The sequence below is a fragment of the Rutilus rutilus genome (assembly GCF_951802725.1).
Source record: "Rutilus rutilus genome assembly, chromosome: 6".
NCBI classification, from domain to species: domain Eukaryota; kingdom Metazoa; phylum Chordata; class Actinopteri; order Cypriniformes; family Leuciscidae; genus Rutilus; species Rutilus rutilus.
The window spans coordinates 16,644,035-16,665,330 of record NC_140214.1 but is presented as its reverse complement, the minus strand read 5'-3'; the positions used below and the strand labels follow the sequence as shown (position 1 = coordinate 16,665,330).

Sequence of the window (21,296 nt, the reverse complement as noted above, 5' to 3'; positions counted from 1 at the left end):
GAGATACAGGCTCTAAGCCCCTTTGCTCATCAGTTTTGAAATTTCGGCTCGGAGTAGGTGTGCTACTTCCGAATTCACCGTAGTTTCGACACGCGCCGTAAAGCGGGGAGGGCGTCGATAAAACTGTAGCGAGTAGCCTCTCTTTATAATGCTTAGCACCCATTCCGAAACCCCTGGAAGCGCTGCCCATGCATCTGCATGGATGGCTAAGGGTTGGATGCGAAGCGCACTCTGTTGGCTGAGCAACGGAGGCGCTTCGATGTGCTGTAACACAGGCGTTATGTCTGTGGCATTCGAGGCGTGGGGCGCGCTGATGACAGCGGGCAGAGCGCTCGTCCTCGACCCCGCTATGGCGCTTAGCCGAGTGAGGGAGGGCTGAGCGAGTCCCGTGGGACTCGTATCGTCTGTGAGTAAATGTGGGCTGGAAGCGCGCACCTTTACTACTTTTGGCGCGTTGTCTGTCTGAGCAGAACGAACGTGCACGGGTTTCGTTTTTACAGAAACCGTCAGACGTGCGTGACATAGTGTTCGTGTGCACTGAGGAGTGGGCACGTCTACTATGCAGTGCGCGCGATCGACTTGAGTCGATTTTATGGGCGCGAGCCCTGTGTGAAGGGCTGTGCTTGCGTGTACGGATGGGCACTGAATAGTGGGCATCAGCACTACATTTATAGCACCATCGGCCGTGGCCGGGTGTAGCCGTGAAACGGCTTTTGTGTGCAGGCAAACAGGCACGGGTTGTACCACGTGGTTGCCTGCTGCAAAATACATGTCTGCAGTCGCCTCTCAGGGAACTGGCAGAGCGATTTGTATTTGGCGGCATAAAAACTTTTTGCCATCTGAGCGGGGATCAAACACAAGTCGCCCACACGAAAGCCTTAGAATCTACCACTGGACCACAGTGGAAGACACATTGACTTTCTGTTAACGCGAGTGTTTGTTTGCAAGCATGCGGGTAGCATGACGTGCAATATCAACATTCTCAGACGCACTCGACCTCGCCGCGGTGTTTAACCGAGTGAGGGAGGGCTGGGCGAGTCCCGTAGGACATGCAATGTCTGTGAGTGAATGTGGGCTCGGAAGAGCGGGCACATTTACTGCATTGAGCGCGCTGTCTGCCTGAGCAGAGCGAGTGCGGAAAGGCCTCTTAGTAGTAGAACGGTTTTTGTGTGCAGGCGAACGGGCACGGGTTATACCACGTGCTCGTCGGCTGCAAAAATTCACATCTGCAGTCGCCTTCCAGGGGACTGACAGAGCAAATTGTATGCGACGGCATAAATTTTTCAGCCGGCGGACCCGGGAACCGAACCCGGGTCGTCTGCGCGATAGGCTATGAATCTACCACTGGACCACAGGGGAAGATACATAGACTTTCAGTTATCGCGAGTATTAAGCACACTTACTGCATTGAGCGCGCTGTCTGCCTGAGCAGAGCGAGTGCGGAAAGGCCTCTTAGCAGTAGAACGGTTTTTGTGTGCAGGCGAACGGGCACGGGTTATACCACGTGCTCGTCGGCTGCAAAAATTCACATCTGCAGTCGCCTTCTAGGGGACTGACAGAGCAAATTGTATGCGACGGCATAAATTCACATCTGCAGTCGCCTTCCAGGGGACTGACAGAGCAAATTGTATGCGACGGCATAAATTTTTCAGCCGGCGGACCCGGGAACCGAACCCGGGTCGACTGCGCGATAGGCTATGAATCTACCACTGGACCACAGGGGAAGATACATAGACTTTCAGTTATCGCGAGTATTAAACACACTAGCGTTCATTTGCAGGTATGCGTGTAGCACAACATGCAATACTGACATTTTCAGACGCCTGAAAAGTGCCAGAATGTGAGAAGAGAGGATAACGCCCGGTCTCAGCGGGGCTAAAGCACTCCATTCTCTTTTCGCCAGTGACGCACGGGAACCGTAGAAACGGTGTTCGGTCGCAGGCAAGCGGGTACCACGCGCTTGCTGGCTGCAAAAATGCACCTCTGCAGTCGCCCTCAGGGGAGTGACAGAGCGAAGCATTAGCGGCATAATTATATGCGGCCAGACCGGGAATCGAACCACAGTCGTCCGTGCGAAAAACCTAACACTCCACCACTGAGCCACAGGGGAATACAGGTTTTTGGATGCGTTGAGCGTCAACATTCTTCAGCGTTTGCTAGCAGGCGTACGCTTGCTGCAAATGACATTTCCAGTCGCCGACAGGGAACTGGGAAATGTAAGAGAAAAGAGGCCAGTACACAACGAACACACTTTTCTCCTTTCGCCGGTGAATGACGCGCAGAGGCAGGGTAGTTTTTCTTGTAACGTAAAGAAAAACTAACCCCGACCGTCCGCTTTCAGGAGGAGCAGCCTCGGAGAAGGATGCCAGGTGAGTCCTCAGAGTCACCATAGACAATTGGCTCGGAGTGGGGGCAGTCGCCGCCAGCGAGCGCGAGAGCTGCGAGATCCTCTAGGAAAGGGAGGGCGTCTTGAAAAAGACGCGAGCTCTTTTACGAGTGTGTGTCGCGGGGCGAACACACACACACACAGAGAAACAGAAAGGATATGAGCGCCGGAAAGCGCAGCAGGTACGGCAGTGGAAGGCGGCGAAGGCCAGCGACTTCAGATGGCTCGTCCCGCTGATGTGCTTGCACTCAGACGACGCTTGCTTCTATCCGAGATCCAGCGATGTGAGAGGTTCGCTGAAGAGATGAAAAATCAAGTGAGTCAGCCTTTTCGAGCTACCTTTATAGGGCTAGGCCACGCCCGCGTCGGCGGGAAGTGGCCTCATTGGTCTGATGTTGCATCAGCCTGCGCTCGATAGGCTTATGCTTTTGCTAGTAGAACAGCCAATGAGCAAACGAGCCGTCTTGCCTATGGCTGCATACTGCTGCAAATGCGTTTTACAAATATTAAAATTAAGGATAATTTTTTGCTTCAATATTCGTGAAAAGAGACTTTTCCCGCAGCGTCTTAGCTAAGACGCAGTACGAGAGAACTCTCGTAAGAGAACTAAATGTACTTGCTGCAAAAGTTTATTTCTCATTCTCCAGCAATTTTAGCGTGTTAACTTTCTGAGTCTGCGATTTTGTATTTAGATGGCTTTTCAAGACTTTCCATTGTATTCTGTCATTATTGTACTCTATTATGATAATCTGCCATCAGCTGTTGCTGGACAGCAACAGTTCACCTATTTTTACATGCAGAATTGTTCTATTGTCATTTTGAATTATTTATATTATTCACTTGTTCCCATTCTAATCCCACCTGCAATGCCCATGCATCTCATAAATCTTGCATATTCTGTCTATAATTGCATGCTGCTAGATATTATTACTGAAATCTCCCTCCTTTATATCAACCCATATGATTAATGAATTTACATCATGTTTTCTCAGGAGACTTTTCTGTATGCAGTATAGGGAAAGTAACAGGCATTCATCATGCAAGTATCTGTTAACATTTTTGTAATTTGCTGTAATAATTTTAGGTAATTTTGTAAGCTAAAATATAGAGAAAATTGTGGTAAGCTATTACATTTGGGGTAGTAGCATTTACAATTTATATTGCTTTTATTATTTTTATTATTATGCCTCAACATTTACAGACATTTAAATTCACAGGGGTTGTAGTCATAAATGTTACCCGGTATTAATTTCAGAAACTTAAGAACCGTATGTATCATTTTCATTAAAATTACTGGCCCCTAAGTTTATTGCACATTTCTATTTAGCTGCACGACTCTGTGGGGAACTGAACCTTTTTTCAGATGTGACTTTGACAAGCAATAACGCAGAGCTATTAATATTTCAATATGCGAGTATCTATTGAAGCGTGAGTTTCAAGTTTGACAAGAGAAACAACTTTTTTACATTTTTATTAGATGTGGGGAGGAAATCCCCTGATGTTCAGAGAAATTTCTGCAGAATGTGCACCCAAGAGGATGTATTTGTGAATAGTTTTTGAGGTTTATGCCAGATTTAATTTGGCCTAGAAAACCTTCAGTTTATACAGTACAACTGTGGAATCTGATCATGTTCTGGATTACAAATATTATAGGATATTGTTATTATTAAGCCAAGGAAATGACTATTTTCTTTATTAAAAGCAGGACGTTTTAAATCATCCAGGAAGCGGGGGTATTTTGCACAGTAGGCATATATGACTGTTTGTCGAACATACATGACAGAGTGTTCCACTTTCAGACACTTTTCATTCCTGTATTAACATAAAGCATAATATTTTAAGCCTCTGGCTTTTTTCCCTGTTAAAGTCCAATTATTTATACAGTGCTCTGTGTATTCAGAGATAATATAATTTTCTCATCCAAGTCCACTTTTAAATCGGATATGACAGTAATGCTCAAAAAGAGATTTCGATTGCATAATGTTGCCTTGTACAATTTCCTGGATGCTCGCTCATTTATGAGATGCTCTTGTAAACAGCGCTCTAGAATCTTGTTGCATTCTGCATATTTCCCTTGTGTGCTTTCTGGGTGCTTATTTTGCATTGAAAAGGAAATTGTCTATTCTATATTCTTCTTTCCTCCTTTTATTTGTACTTTTCTTTGACATACATTTTTTATATAGCATTGTTCAGTTTCCAGACTTTCCACACATGTATATACTCATTCCCAGAATAATGTAACCTTGATCTAACTAAGATACATGGAGAGATATTGAGTCAGACCTTCTATAAATGCAGAGTTTGTGAGTTTTTGCATTTTTTGCTGTTATATCAGTTTGTCCCTTCCCATCAGGCCTTCTTTCCAATGCATACTTATTTTCTCACATTGCTTTGAAACCAAACTATATCTACTTTAACACATCTTCTCACTTTTTTTATCTCTATATTCTTGTTTAAATTTAAACTGTATTTTCTTACTCTTTCCTCAAGTCTAGAGTACTTCAGCAGATCTCATTTAGATATACAGTCATTCCTTTGTGCACTGCTTTCTTCGGTTTGCTTTTTTCTTGTTCTCTTACAGCTACTCTATCTCCTTTCAAATTTTCACCACAATATTTATGTCATATTATATACATAACAAAACTTTGAACACCATTTTAAATGTATCCTATCCTATGACTTTATTTACTCCTTCATCCTCCATTTATGTGATCCTGGATCACAAAACCAGTCACAAGTAGTACGGGTATATTTGTGACAATAGCCAACAATACATTGTATGGGTCAAAATTATCGATTTTTCTTTTATGCCAAAAATCATTAGGATGTTAAGTAAAGATCCATGAAGATATTTTGTAAATTTCCTACCGTAAATATATAAAACATTTGTTTTTGTGAGTGAATGCAGCACAATCGCAGACATAAATGGACAACTTTAAAGGCGATTTTCTCAATGTTTCGATATTTTTGCACCCTCAGATTTCCAAATAGTTGTATCTCGGCCAAATATTGTCCTATCCTAACAAACCATACATCAATGGAAAGCGTATTTATTCAGCTTTTGACCCATGTGACTGGTTTTGTGGTCCAGGGTCACTTATGTTTATTTAGTCTGACATACAGTAGCTGACACATCATTGCAGCAAAATCTATAGGAAAATGGGTTTTTTTTTGTTTTGTTTTTTCTGTGAGCATAGTTCATGACAAGCTCATATGTTAATGTTTACTGTTTATTTTATTGCACAATATCCATATTTTACAAGATTTTCTTTTTTTTCACTTTCACTTAGCATTATCATTCAAATGGTTTCGTTTTATTGATCAAATTGCCCACCACCTAGCAATTTGCAGGTCATTTTTATATTATTTAGTAAAATATGTGTAATCTGTAAATAAATAAAAATGTAATGGGCTTAAATGTATGCTTTATGTAATTGACAGATGACCCTTTAAACAATGGACTGTGTTTTGAGTGGATTTTCTCCTTTATCTTCTGCTATCTAGGCAAAAAAACTTTGCCCGTGGCATCGAGCAGCAGCTCCCGGATGGCATGGTGGTGGCGTCTGTGCCGACTGAATCCCAGTGTCACGAGGAGCTGTCTGATCCAGTGCCTGATCCAGAGTACCTCACTGGTAAGAACTTGTACATTTATGATCAATCACTCAACACCTCAGTGACTACATCAGCTTGTAGTCTTTCATGATTAATGTGATTACCTAATCAAGTCATTTTCTTAATCTATTGACAGCCTTATGTTATTGTTTTGAGGTTTCAAAAGTAGTTCAAAATGTTATGAAATGTGTAATCTATTACCTTGTTCATTTGAGGAGCATTGCGTTGTTTGATGGTGTCTGCACTAGCAGTATTACATAAGCTGAGTGGCAATTTCTTATTATAAATATTATAAGTCCTTCACCGAGGTCACCGCATGAAACAACTGGCTAAAAGGCTTTATCTCATCAGTCAATGACATGAAAAAGCTTGGTGTTGTGTTCTATTGGCTCAGGGTGCTGAGTCATACCATATAGACATCAAAGATATCTACATATTTATTTAACAGATTGCAGAATATATGTTGCAATTTTTATTTTATTTTAGATGTAAGTGTTCTTTTCTCGTCTAAGCAGTTTTCCAAATTGGGCCCATGTTTGGTATTGGTTGTGTTTGGTTATGTCATAATAAGTCGTGATGTGAGGATTGGTTGATTTTGCATTTGTTTGAGTATAAATGACTGATATAGTTCATGGGACTGAAACATTGCCGAATACATTTTTATCACTTTTGCGAGTTGGGGAGTGTGCAGATTTTCTGTTTACTAGTTTATATTGGGCTGCGATTATTGTCTTTGTCCTACGCACCTATTAAGTACTTGCAGGTGTGCTAGGTTAATTGTTCATTGGTTGGAAATTTGATTAAAAGAATGAAAAAAGAGGGCACCTTTGAGCACAAATAGAAATATTTTAAATGTATATGAAAATTTGGTAAAATATTTTTTTCTTCAGTGTGAGAAAGACATAAATATGAGTATTGGATAAAACACATTGTTACTCCCACTGATCCTTTTTTATTTAAGACAAAAGTAATGTTTTTAATCTCATTGTATATGACAATATTAACTATATAAACAAATTGTAATTTTTGCCATTTTCCCCAAGTGTTGACAAAGCTTTGAAACAATTCTATTAGTCTTACAGATTATAAATGTTTGTCTTGATTAAATAAGCCTCTTAATCTCGCCCTTGACCTTATAAATCCATAATAGTAACACTCTTCACTTGGATTGCCTGCTTAGCATGATCATAACAAAGCCATTCAGCATTTATAATGTTAAAACACATTTAATAAAACAGATACTGTACTAGTTTGGGTCCAGGCTTCGCTGCTATAGATGCACTTCAGAATACAGCACAGCCTCTCGTACGTTAATGCTTAATTAATTGTTTATTAAGAAAGAAAAAGTATTCAAAAATCGATCCTCTCATTTCAGATGAAGACGCTTCACATTAATCTTCAATGTTTGTTTGTGTTTGTGTGCATATGATATAAGTTCTTGCAAACAGTTGACTGGTTTCGCATTATCTTCTGCCAGATCAAGTGGATGATGAAGAGGCATAAAAATGGAGAGGGTATTAACAAAATCATTTTCTCAGGGGCTTCTGGATGCTGCTGCCTCTGTCAGGACTCATTAGCTGACCAATCTGACTCATTTCTGGAGCTCAGTGCAGTACACATATTCTGCGTGGCAGCTCCTTACCCTAAATACTGTGGGGGGGGGTCAACTTTTATGCTCCTGTTAATGAGAAAGAAAAGGGGGAGAGGTGAAATCCTGTCATGTCAAATGAGGCTTCAGAATGCTGCATCTTCCATCATACTCTTTCCCTCTCGCTTTGGCCACTCATATCAGACTGCCAAAGAATGAAGGATTATAGTCCTTAAGGTCTGATTTAAAATTAACAGCAGGAAAGGCCAAACAAAGTAGAAATATTATGTGCTTGTTTATTTTTTTCTTCATCTGGCTGCTGTTGCCAGTTTCAGCATGTATCTTTTCTTGTATATCTTGTCATAAGTTCCTGATTAGATCTGAAGCATTCTATACTTTATGCATGGTTGAAAAATCTGGACTGATTTTCTACTTTAGATGTTCCTGGCATATTGACTTGTTATTAGATTTTATTTTATTTATTTTTTTTTTTAGTAAAAAAAAAAAAAAAAATGGAATTACATAATATGCTGATTAAAAATGCAAATTGAATGTACCAGCACTTGATGAGAAAAGCTTACAAATGATAATTCAAAGACAGTAAAGCACGGAATAGACATTCACAAAAGTGACATAGTGAGTAGTTGTAAGTAAGCCCACTGATGGCAAGTTTGAAGAACCTGTTAGAAGTGCAGTATTTATTTAATATCCAAAAACAAGATCAAACATAAAACCATGGCATGGCATGGCATGGCATGGCACTCATAACAAAAACAGTAACATGGACGCGAAGCTTACCAATAGTGGTTACAGTGAAACAATACTTGACAAAACATATGGCAAACATGAGGGCTTAAATACAAAAGACTAATGACTAGACAAGGGACACCAGTGAGCAATCAAGACAATAATCCAATGACAACATGACACATTCGCATTGGGAACACATGGCAGGATCACATGAGTATAACAGGGGATCACATGACAGACATGAAACAAGAACATGAAACAAAACAAAATCAAACCAAACCATGGCAATAGTCAATATGTACGTTTCTTTTTTTATTGAACAAGCCTGTCAGTGGCCTATAGTCCACAAAAATCCATTTGCTATTGATTATCAGCTGAGTTTAGGCAGACAATGTTTTGGTCAGCATATTTTTCAGTCGTACTCCAAACTTTCATTGCTCTGAAATGTTGCTCGTACCAAAAAAAAAAATGTATAGGTACATTGCAAAAAAAAAAAAATTATGTTAATCATTTTGCTTTTATTAGTTCTTTTTTAATTAAGATTAACTTAGTGAGGTGTATGATTAACACAAGCAATAACAATTTGACAAGGAGATGATGGAATAATAAACCTTTTTTTTAGTAACTTCTTAAAATAACGTAACAAAGAAGACTTAAAGGGTTAGTTCACCCAAAAATGAAAATTCTGTCAGTAATTATTCACCCACATGTTGTTCCAACCCCGTAAGACTTTTGTTCATCTTCGGAACACAAATTAAAATATTTTTTATTAAATCTGAGTGCTGGATCACTCCTCCATAGGCATCTAAGACACTATAACTTGCTGGCCCAGAAAATGTATTAAAGACATCGTTAATATAGTCCAAGTGACTCCAGTGGCTCAATCTTAAGTATATCAAGCGACGAGAATACTTTTTGTGCGCAAAAACAAACAAAAATAACGACTTAATTCCACTTTTCATTTCCTTCTCTCTGGGCCTCGAGTCTTTTCACGTAGTGTTTAAGCGTAGCGCGTCTGTGTTGCACGTCACCACGTATCACACACATGACCAGCGTCGCCCAATAGTGAGCCTACGTGGTGACGTGCAACACAGACGTGCTGCGCTTAAACTCTACGTGAAAAGCCACTGGAGTCACTTGGACTATATTAACAATGTCTTTAATACATTTTCTGGGCCAGCAAGTTATAGGGCCCTATCTTGCACCCAGCGCAATTGACTTTGTACACCGACGCATGTTTCATTCCTATTTTACACCCGCGCAAAGCGCGCTTTTCCCTCCACAGAAGCACGTCGCTAAACTAGGGAATGAACTTGCGCTCCCTGGGCGGTTCAGCGCAAAAAAGGAGGCGTGTTCCGGCGCAAACGTTCCCTGGTGCTATTTTACTGTTCCATAAAACAATTGCGCCACTGGCCAGAAAAAAACTAGTCTAAAGTCAGTGGCGCGTTGCGCGTTGTTCATTATGCTATTTTAAGGGCGCATGCTTGACCATAATGTATAGAGTGCACAACGCTCATACACTGTGATTCTCTAATCTACACAGAAGCAGCAGTTTTCATTTTTGCAAATCATATTATTACAAACGATAGATAGATAGATAGATAGATAGATAGATAGATAGATAGATAGATAGATAGATAGATAGATAGATAGATAGATAGATAGATAGATAGATAGATAGATAGATAGATAGATAGATAGATAGATAGATAGATAGATAGATAGTAGGGGTGTGCAAAGCAGCCGGTATTTGTATCTGTATTTGTTGAGAGGGGAAAAGTATTTGTATTTGTATTTGTATTCGAGTAAATTTCAAAATAGGTGTAAAAATCCATTTTTTTTGCGTTACACTTCTAATTTACGTTATAGTGTAAGTATTCTTTAATTATATCCATTATAATAATTATGGATATGCAATATTGGTTGATGTTTTTCCATAAATCCAGCAATGAACATTTAACAAGGAACGTCATTGAAAAGAAAATAACATAACAGCCATTACCTACGTTAATGTTACTCTGTCAACAGCCTATTGTCTAAATTACCAAGCTAACAGAGCTACTAGTGTTGTCACGGTGCCAAAATTTCAGTATTCGGTACCAATACCTGTGAAAATCCACGGTTCTCGGTAACAATTTCGGTAAAGCTTAATTTAGATTAAATTTACATATATTAAAGTTTATATCACGGTTACAAAGATGGAAACTGTAGTATTAAAAACACTACATTAATATTACATTTGTTAGATAACAATAGATAAAATGACCTAACAATAAACAATAGTTAGGCTATATACTGTCGCAATTATTCTCCTTGGGGTTCATTTAAAAATATATTTTTAAAATCAAAAGTTAACATTATTTATGTTAACATTATTTAATGCACAATGAATGAAGTGAACAAACATGACCAATCAAGTGTTTGTATTAAATAACATTCACAAACATTAATTAATGTTGTAAAAATATATTGTTCACTCAATGTGTTGATGTTAGATGCGCATTAAGTAATGTTAATGAATGGTATCTTATTGTAGTGTTACCAAACAGGAGATAAAACATGTTTTATTTGACTTGACTGTACTTATATTTAATCCAAAACTGCATTCATATTTAATTTTAAAAGAGCTTTTTAAACCTGCTAAGAGTTATCCAGCCAAGAATAAGCCTAGAACTGCTTTTCTGACGGACTGATATTAATGACAAAATGACGGCTTTTTTATTTCATTTCTCATCTCCATAAATATATCTAAAGCTAATGCAAGGGCTAGAAATCAAGGGCTAGCGCAGTTCGCACGCTTTCTCCTTTCCACAAGCGCTTGCCCTCCCGTGGCGTCTGTCGTTGCTATGCAGCGCGCCGCTCGCTTCTATTATAAGCGCGCTTGCCGCGCGCCTACATTTGAAATCTGCACGCGCAAAAAACGCGCTATGTGAACTACCCCTTATGACAACGTGACATTAGCCTAATCCAAAATATTTCAGCCACCACATCAGCAGCACCGCCGGTCGCCATGTCTCATGAGGAAACGCAGCTTTTTGATATAAAGTTTTTCTTGTTCCCGAATACAAATATTTTTAAAAGTATTTGTTCGAAATAAGTATTCGTAAAAAACACATTATTTGTGCTTTCCGAATACCGTATTCGGGTTCGGCTCCACCCCTAATAGATAGATAGACAATTTATTATAAATATAATAATTTATTATAAAAGCATACATCTAGCTTACACATTTACCCACATTATTATATACCTGTTTAACCGAAGCTAATTTGGGTGTGTTTCTCCCATCCCCAATGTCACTTCTCTCTCTTTTACGGCCGTGACGAGAGCGTTGGTCTCCTCGGCTGTGAACCGCTCTTGGCGTGCGCCTGGCAAATCCGCCGTTATAATAGCAATACGCCAAGGAAAAAGTGCGTCTGCTCTTAAAGGGAATGTGAGATGATGCTCTGATTGGTTTATTTCACGTTACGCCCAAACCACACCTATGAATAATGAAGCTACTTCAGACCAACCCCTTTTAGATTTGCGCCCGGCGCAAGAGTCATTTATCCCGCCGTGAAAATAGCAACAGCGCCGAGACCCGCCCACAAAGTTACTTGCGCTTTGCGCTTTGACACTTGCGTTTCAGATCGTTAAAATAGGGCCCATAGTGTTAAAAGCCTATGGAGGAGTGATCCAGCTCTAAGATTTAATCAAAAATATCTTAATTTGTGTTCCGAAGATGAACGAAGGTCTTACGGGGTTGGAACAACATGAGGGTGAGTAATTACTGACAGAATTTTCATTTTTGGGTGAACTAACCCTTTAATAAGTTAACTTAACTTAATAACTGTAACTTAATATGAATGTATGTATTGTCTTAATTAAGTATGTATAAGTCTTACTATCTGACAAAACTTTCCTTCTCAAGTAAATTTATGGATTTAAGGTTGTTTAATGGAAAAATGACACAAACATTATTATTTTTTTTTTTTTAATTTTTGCAGAGTAGGCAGCGTGAATAAATGTATTATTTTTTAAACACATTTTTAATTGGAGTAAATGAACACTTTAAACTGCTAGTCCTAGAGTAGCACATCTAGTTTTGACCTGTGCTAAAATTAAACAAGAAATGGCTGGCATTTATCACATTTTACAGCAATTTTATTATGGCCAACTTGATTCCCCAACCACCATTCAACTCCAATTTGTAATCCAGGCTAAAGGTCATAAGTGTATGAAATGATCTGGTGTGGGTCTGTAATATTGCCTGAGCTACTGGAGGGTGCAGGTGCTTTCGCTCAAAGAAACAATGGTTGACATAGCTGGTCTTCAGACCTAATGGTCATGGCATCAGGTGAGACTTATGAGAGGTCATATTGGATTCTTGCTGGAAGATTAAAATGGGTAATCTGGAAGAGTCATCCTCTGTCAGTCATGCTTGAGGTTATTTATCTATTACAGTGTGACGTGCTGCAGGCCTGGAAGGGAGGCATATGAAGCAGGTGGTTCAGAATGAAGCACTCCAACCTTTCACACTCATCCCCCCTGCACCTGATGCTCTCCAAGATCCTCTATTGCAAGAACTGCAAATTATGCCTAATACACGATTCATTAGTCATATTAGACACGTGTGTGTCATTAAGACTTTTAATTACAACCATAGAAAGCTCTTCGGAGTGCACATCTTGAGTCCTCTCACAATCACCACCATTCATTCAAGTCAAGTCAAGTAAAACTCTTTTTGTTGTCATACGTGATTGTTTTTGTACTTCATGAGACTGTTATAGTAAATGTAAATATATAGTGAATGGGAATTGAAAAGAAGGACAGAATAAGGCATGGTAGCATAAAGTTGTTTCAAACCTGTGTGACTCTTTATTCTGGGGAACACAAAAGAAGATATTTTGGAGAATGTTTCAAGGAAAGTCATACCAGATTGAAATGACATGAGGGTGAGTAAAAAATGACAGAATTTTAATCTTTGGGTGAACTATTATTTTAAGTTCTACTGTGCTAATGATATGAAAACAGTTGTCTTAAACATTTGCAAACAAATGTTTCTGATTGGTTAACACACACTATCATTCAAAAGTAGTAATATATGCGTGAAATCACAGGACTTCATGTATCTCTTTTTTTTTTTTTTTTACCTAGTCTAACAGTAGCTATGTTTCCATCAGATTTTTGTTTAATGATATCATTTTTAAAATGTGCATAAAAAATGTATGCAGTCAATTGAGGTGGATAATTTTTTTTATCCGATTTGAAGACATGCACATAAACTACGATGGAAACACATTTACTGAATAAATCCCTGGATGCTCAACAAACCTTGCATCAGCAAGGATGTGATTGGATAACTGGACTAACCAGCGGACCAATTTCATTGCAGACCGTCTCAAATGTTGGTTTGGTCATTCTGAAATGCCTGAGCCAAAGTCTGTTGGGTATTATTACCTCCCAGAACTGTCACATGATTGCGAATTTGCGACGCAACACAAGATAACATGGCGCAAGATAACATGGCAGCGTTTATTGCGTGAAAGTAATTTATGATGTACGAAAAAAGAGCCACAGTGGCTTCCCCCAACTGCAGCAACTTCCATTTTAATACAGATATTTTGTGCCAATTTCCTAGGGAGTGACAATTTTGTTATCTTGAACACATGGGATGGAAACGGTGCTTTTTTTTGCAAATGTTTTATGCAATATTCCAATTTGCAATTTGGATGGAAACATAGCTAGTGACGTTTTAAATGAAATGTTTATTTCTTGTTGCACATTGTAACTCTGTTGCAATATTCTTTGCGGCAGCATTTGAGAAGTGGGGTAAAAAATGTTTAAACTCCTGTTTTAAGAAAAGCTTTTGTTTCTCGCCCATGCCCTTAATACATCATCACTGTGTTTTTCCCTCGACTGTCTCGAGGCGTCAGTTCTGAAACTCACCTGAGGTTAAATTAGTCACTAGCTCAGGTAATTGGGTACGGTATGGGCAAGTGGCACATACCCGAGCGGTTGTTGAAGTTGTCAGGCCTCTGCCACCCTCCCTTGCTGATTTGGGCAAGTTGGTGCGACGGTCAGTGTATTTGTCACTATGTCAGCACTCTTGGAGCCGTTCCTCCCAACCCTCTCAGGGCAATGCATTCATCTTTCTATTCATCTCTGGGTTGGAAGTCATTCATCATAGGACCGGAGGACTCCATCAATTATTCCAATGGGAAAGGAAGAAGGCCGAGAAGCTTTGAAAGGCAAATACATCTTGATTTAATTGGAATGCAGGTAGAAAGCACATTGGCACTAAGCAGATTTCCTGCTGAAAGAAAGAAAGAAAGAAAGAAAGGAGGGAAATCATCTCTGCCTCCTGATGCATATGGTGACTCGCATTCATGGCCACAGATGGATATTCTTTGAGGGTGGGGGTGTCCGGGTTAAGCAACACTTGTCTTTGTGACATACAATTCGCCGGGGGATTCTTTCGAAGGTGCGCGCACGCCGGCACAGTTTCATGGCAATCGAAATGAAAATGCTAAAAGAATTCACTTTAAAACACACATTACATGATGCAAAAACACCACAGGTGCTACAGCCTGCTGGGTAGGTACTGGGCGGTGAGCAAAGGATGAATAGATGCCATTGATCATCAAACACAAAGGAGGCTGCGGAGAGTTGACTGAAATGGCTGACACATGGATTTCTCACTGCTTCTTAAGAATTAGCTGTGCTTGGGCAATCTCCCGAATTCAGCTCTTGAAGTCAGCACAGAAGTGACAAGGTCCAGATTTAATCGGATGGATCCAATCAAGTTAGGCGTTTGTGGATGCTCTGCAGTGTGAGTTCCTGTAATCCCAAAGAATGGCCTGGCAGGATCGATGAGCTGGAGATTTCCTGTTTCATGTTTGGATCTTCTTTCATCACCGCTCAAGTGTGCAAATACCACCTTGCAGTTTCAGTCCATGAGGTTTTCTAGTCACTACACAGGAAGAAGTGGAACAGATGAGTATCTACAGTGCTTTTTAATGCTTGGCAGTATGTTATTTCTGCTTGAGTTCTATCATGGACAGTTTTGCTGTCTAGCAGAAGGAGTGTGTGAGTTGATATGTGACCTTGTGGTGAATTTTAAAACTTTGTTTGCATATTCCGTGATTTACTGCTCTGTGTGGTTATGTTTAATCTGTTATGTCTTGTATATCTCTAGTGTGTTTGAAGGTTGTGCACAATTCAGAGTTGAAGAATTGGCTCCCTTTCTATTCATGAATTGGAATTGGAATTGGAATCTATCTCTCCGTCCGTCCGTCCATATATCTATCTGTCTGTCTGTCTATCTATCTATCTCTCCTTCCGTCCATATATCTGTCTGTCTGATTCATAAAAGACCAGTCAGAAAAAGAAAACTCCCTGCAGGAGTCTGAGACCAAACCACATCTGTATTTTGAGCTGAAAGCACATCTTTAATAAATAATGATTCAGACTTACATCTCCTGTAAATGAGATGCATGCTTACATTAAACAGCTTAGCATGAGTTGATTTATTTGCTTAATTGCAATACAGTCTGTAAATTTTTCAATAAACTACATAATAAAATACCTCCCAGTCAAAATAAATACATTTAAAACTCTAATGACTTCCAAGGCTGGAGTATTTGTTTATTGGAGCCTCAGTATACAGAACACGGTTCATGTTTATTCTTGTTATGACAGGTGCTCCTTTAGGAGGTTTTCTTCGCATTGGGAAACTTCACATGCTATCTATACTTTATTAGACCTGTCAGTAATTTGAATTGGAAGAGGAGGTCACACCTTCAGAGGATCATTTCCAGTCAGTCCCCAAACCAGCGTGGCATCAGCAAAGCAATCTTTTTATACAATAGCTTAGCTTAGTGGTTTTCAACGGGGGTGGTACCGTCTCCCAGGGGGCGTTCAGAGAACAACGGGGAGCGTTGGAAGCAGGATTTTTGAAAGTTCACGAGTTTACCAAAGATCCAGGCAAGACAGGATTAAACATGTAATTAATTGCAAAATAATTGCCTACAACATTCTAAAATCTGCCAGTTTAATGCGACATATAAGCTATGTATCGTTTCTTTTGCAACAACACTATTATTTTCCAGTCATAGACCAGCACTCAAGCACTGACTAGAATCAGCATTCACGTGTTCAAAAATGTGTTTCGCGCTGACAACAATCCGGTGGTGTCACGGTGTGGTGCAGGCAGAAGAAGACGAAGAAGAAGAAGAGTCAAAAGTTCCAATGCAAACTTTTACTCACAATATAAATCAAACTGGTACATAGAAGATGGGCAGAGGGTTCACATAATACGACGTAGATCGGACAAGGACTGACTGAACAGATGGAACTTGAATACAAACACAGAGGAACACTGATTAACAGAACACATGTGATACTGATGACTAAACAGGTGACAAAACTGAACTGATAATGACAGTAACCATGGACACAAAGGAGTGGCGGGAAAAGAACAAAGGAGAACTGGAGCCAATCAAAGCACAAACTGAAAGTCCAAACAAACACTGACACGTGACAGGTGGTGGCTGACTAGAATCACTTCTTCAAACTTCTTCAAACTATCTGGTCCGGCTTTCTCAAGACAACTTAAAGTTTGTCTCGAAGAACTTTTTAATCTGCAAGCAGCGGAGGAATGGAAAGTTGACAAGCCATTAAAAAAGTATTGACTTAAGAACCACTTATATATTTTCAAATATTTTCAATAAATCATGTTCCCATTCACTCCGACGACGAATTAAAAAATTAATTAAACTAAATTCTATTTTTAAGGTAAAACTTTTACATTTTTAGGCATTAACTAATGCCAGTGCCTAATGCCAAAATGTTTTCTTTGTTCACCAAGTAATTTACTGGTCAGGCATTATTTTTTACTCGCAAGCCTGTAAGGAGAAAATGACAATTTGATGGATAATTGAAATCACATTTTTGTAATGCATTAATTCCGCCGTCACATCTGAGCGCGAAACGCTGCTTGGATAGTTTCAAGATAGTTACAAATAATTAATAATACAATAATAATTGAATTGTTCATATGTGTTTATTCTTGTCACATCCACATGCAGTCTACAGTAAGTACTGCAATCGCTTGGACTTGCATGCCTTAGGAACACTACGGCTGAAACTAACGTCTCTGCAACCCGGAGTAAAGAAATTAGCAGAAAAACATCAAGCACAGGGCTCACACTAATTTTCAAATCAATTTTGAAAGTTCGAATTCGAAAGTTCAAACAAATCATTCTGCTTTTTCCCTGTTGATGTTCTCTGTTGAAAATAATTTATAAGAATGCTTCTTGTTTGTTGACTGGCTGTTCGCGGTACAGCTGCTGTTAATTAAATTTTGAATGTCAAATTTGTAACCGTTGCATTTTTTGGCTGCTCCTCGCTGATTGGCTGAGATAAGCCACATAATTAAATTTTGATGTCAAATTTGTAACCGTTGCATTTCGTTAACACTGATATACACTGATATATTGGCTAATTTCTACTTCAGATGACTTTTTTGCTCTCTGGGAAACTATGATAATAATATTCCCACTTTTCAGTCAAATCTAATTTGTTATTTGGCTTTTAGTGACATGCTTTTTAGTTATATATATGAAAGCTGCAGTCCATAACTGTTTTGGCGCTCTAGCAGTAAATAAAAAAAACAATGGATGATGGATAGGGGGCGCTGGCCCAAAAAAAGTTGAGAACCACTGGCTTAGCTGCTCAGTAGTCTTACAGTCTTCTACCGTCATGAATTGTGTTTTTGCTCTGTTTATAAAGTTGTTTTTCCGGTATTCCTCCTAGGTAAACATTGAGGCTTATTTACATACAGTACTTAATTTCTTACATACTTTTCTTAAAGTCATTGTTAATTCTGCAATACTTAAAAAAGTAAAATATTGAGATGCTTAGGCCACCCATACATATACGTCCATTTTGTGCCATTTGGCATTTTTGTGCCAGTCTTTGCATTTGTTTCCACAGTTTATTGCAGAAATAGGACATACAATAAATTACATTACTGCATTTTGATTATTGCAAAGCCATCGCACACTACATTCAAGAATAAAAAGGTGTTAAAAGCTCGCCTTTAACTTTATCTCTAGTTAGGCATTAACTTTTAAAATATCAACAAAAAAAACACACAAGTTTCCATGTCTGACACTATTTTCATCTTGGGTAAGACTTTTTTCAGAAGTTTTTTGACAGATATTTAATTCTCTGCTTTTGAGTAGAAAGCACACAGAGTCTCGCTGTGGATGTTTAATTGCTATATAATGTCATATTATTTGTTTATTAACAATTTAATTGTTTATTTATTAACAAATAACTATTTATTTGTTATTTATTTCACTTAGTTTATTTATTGTTTATGCATTTCAACGACAGCATGTTGTGTGAGTTTTGTTGTTTGTTTAGTCTGCTTCATCTGTCAATTATTAATATACAAATGTGGAATTTCTGTCTACCGTAACGCTGCAGTTGTCAAACACCAAGAATATTATTCCCTTCTCTAATTGTTCAGTTTAAATTGGAGGGTGAAACAGTTTGTCTGTTCCACATGTCTTCTCTGTAATTGAGAAAGCGTTCTTCACAATCTGACTTTTGACTTTTTTTACATTACATGCCCCCATTTGTAGACAAAAAATATATTGTGCAGTTGCTAAGGCAATGTGACATTTTTGTCCCTCTTATTGTACTAGCTTGTGTTACAAACAGAGTTGAGCAGTTAACAAACGTCACTGATAAGTATTCTATAATTTTGAAACTGGATCCTGTTATGCATGAACATTGTACAGAATGTACAAACTTAAATAAACCTGTCTAGTGATAATTGCCTCTCCATATTAAAAATAAATAAATAATTGCATTTTTTTGTGGATGGAATTAAGCGTGTACAGTACACACGTATACACACATTTATTTGAACCATCTACACAACTTAAGTGGTTTTACTATATCCACCTCTAAAATGTTTTCAACAACAGTGTGGAATGAAGTGGCATACACAGAGTGAGAAAAAAAGAAGCCTCATTAAAATTCTATTTTGGGCGTAGTCCTCAATGGTAATCACATCTGGGGTTTAATTTATTCTTTGACACTGATTAATTGCATAGAATTGCTGGAGCCATTTCCTGCTGTAAACGTCAATTAATTAGCCGACAACATTAGATGTGATAATTAATACAGTGGGTGCCACAGCATGGGCCCTGGATCCTTCACGGGTGGCCCTTCAGATGCCTGTGGCCGATGCAAACACCCCAATTTTGGGATCTACGGGGATCTGGAGGTACAAGGGCAATGAGTTGAATGAAAGAAGGAACTTATGTGCATAGGTTCCTGTCTAGGTAAGAATGTGGACAGCAGCGGTGGTGACAAACATCCGTTCTCCCTGTGGTCTTACTGGTTTGGCGAACCCTTGTTAATCACTGACATCAGTCTGATTGGCAGAGATTCATTCTGGAGCACATAGTCCCTCTCCCAAAGCCCCTCTCAATTAAAATGGCAGCATATGGCCAAGTGACCAGTAAAGCACAGAGGCTGCTATCTGCTCTGATGTCTGGAGATTCTGATATGACGTCCCTCAGTATGGCTGAGAGGGAAAGTATGTCACCTTGATATTTTAAGAAGTGTCAGCTTCTCCTTGAGTGTCTATATTTGGAATAGATAGATCCTCTTGATGGATAGTGTCCTGTTGGCCAAATTGTTTGCAGTGTTAATTTGTTTGCATGACTTTTTGACTCAATTACAGGATGCACTCAGATGTATGCTTCCTTCATGTATGCTAATTTAAAGTTCGGTAAATGTCAGTAAGACAAAATATGTCTTAAATGTCACTAAGGAGCTTTAATAACCAAAAAAAATTTAAAATACTTGCGTTTTCACATATTTACACCTCACAGCATCATTGAAAGCACACGATAACAGCCTGCAAAATGCAACATTTCATTTCACATGTGTACTTGTGCTGCTGAAAATGTGATATCTTGGTGTCTTTTTAATTTGAAAGAAAGTGAAAGTTCTAAAAGAAGTTCTCACATCCATGGTTTAATGAGTTGCCTGACTTGAATGAAAAATGGGATTTGTGAAGCGTGTAAGTTTAATGTTAAAATGCTTCTTCCTATCCCAGCATGATTTGCAGAAACAGCTAAGCAATTAACTGGTTTTTAGGTTAAATTGATGATCTACTCAAACATGTTTAGCTATCATGTGTATGAGCGCTTCCCGATGAGGAAAGGACAAGGCAAGAGTGAAAATCTCGCTCTAATTAAATGTAAATCACCCTGAATTAAAATGTAAAAACAGATCAAATAATTTATTTGTCAAAATGTTGCGATATTGTTTCATTGAAGTTCATAATTATTCTATAAATGTTATGTAGTTTAACACGGGAATGGCGATGGTAGGTTGAGTACCAACTGTATATACAGTTTAATCAAAATTATCCAGCCCCCATTGCAAATCAGGTTTATTGGCAAAATTTACAGACTTTCAGCTGTTGTTTCAAGTGTTGTTGTACAACAAATGTTTCAAGTGGTTTTCCAAAATTCAACTAAAGATGTAACCTTGAATGATTTATTCAGTCTCAAAATAAATCAACCCCTTCTTGGCAAGTATCTTCATTAGAACACACCATATTCTTGGGTTTACGTGCTGCAACCACCTTCTTCAAATCCCTCCAGAGATGTTCTATGGGGTTCAGGTCAGGTGACTGTGAAGGCCACTGTAGAATCTTCCAGGACTTCTTCTGCAATCAAGCCAAGGTGGAATTTCAGGTATGCTTGGGATCATTGTCCTGTTGGAGGGTCCAATGATGCCCTAGCTTCAGCTTCTTCAGTGACGGCATGGCGTTTTCTCCTAGGATTTCCTGATACTTCAATGAATCCATTTTGCCTTCCACACGCTGCAGGTTTCCAGTGTCAGAGGATGCAAAGCAGCCACAGAGCATCACCGAGTCACCACCATGCT

At 38.9% G+C, this 21,296-nt stretch overlaps 1 protein-coding gene across 5 annotated transcripts in view; it reads left to right on the top strand.

Moving 5' to 3' along the window:
• astn1 (astrotactin 1) overlaps window positions 1-21,296 on the top strand; it is a 242,840-nt gene that overhangs the window by 129,600 nt on the left and 91,944 nt on the right. For all 5 annotated transcript variants that reach the window (XM_084410826.1, XM_084410825.1, XM_084410824.1 and 2 more), the window contains one exon: window positions 5,891-6,018. In XM_084410826.1, the coding sequence (XP_084266952.1) occupies window positions 5,891-6,018 (128 nt within the window). The remainder of the gene's footprint in view (window positions 1-5,890; window positions 6,019-21,296) is intronic.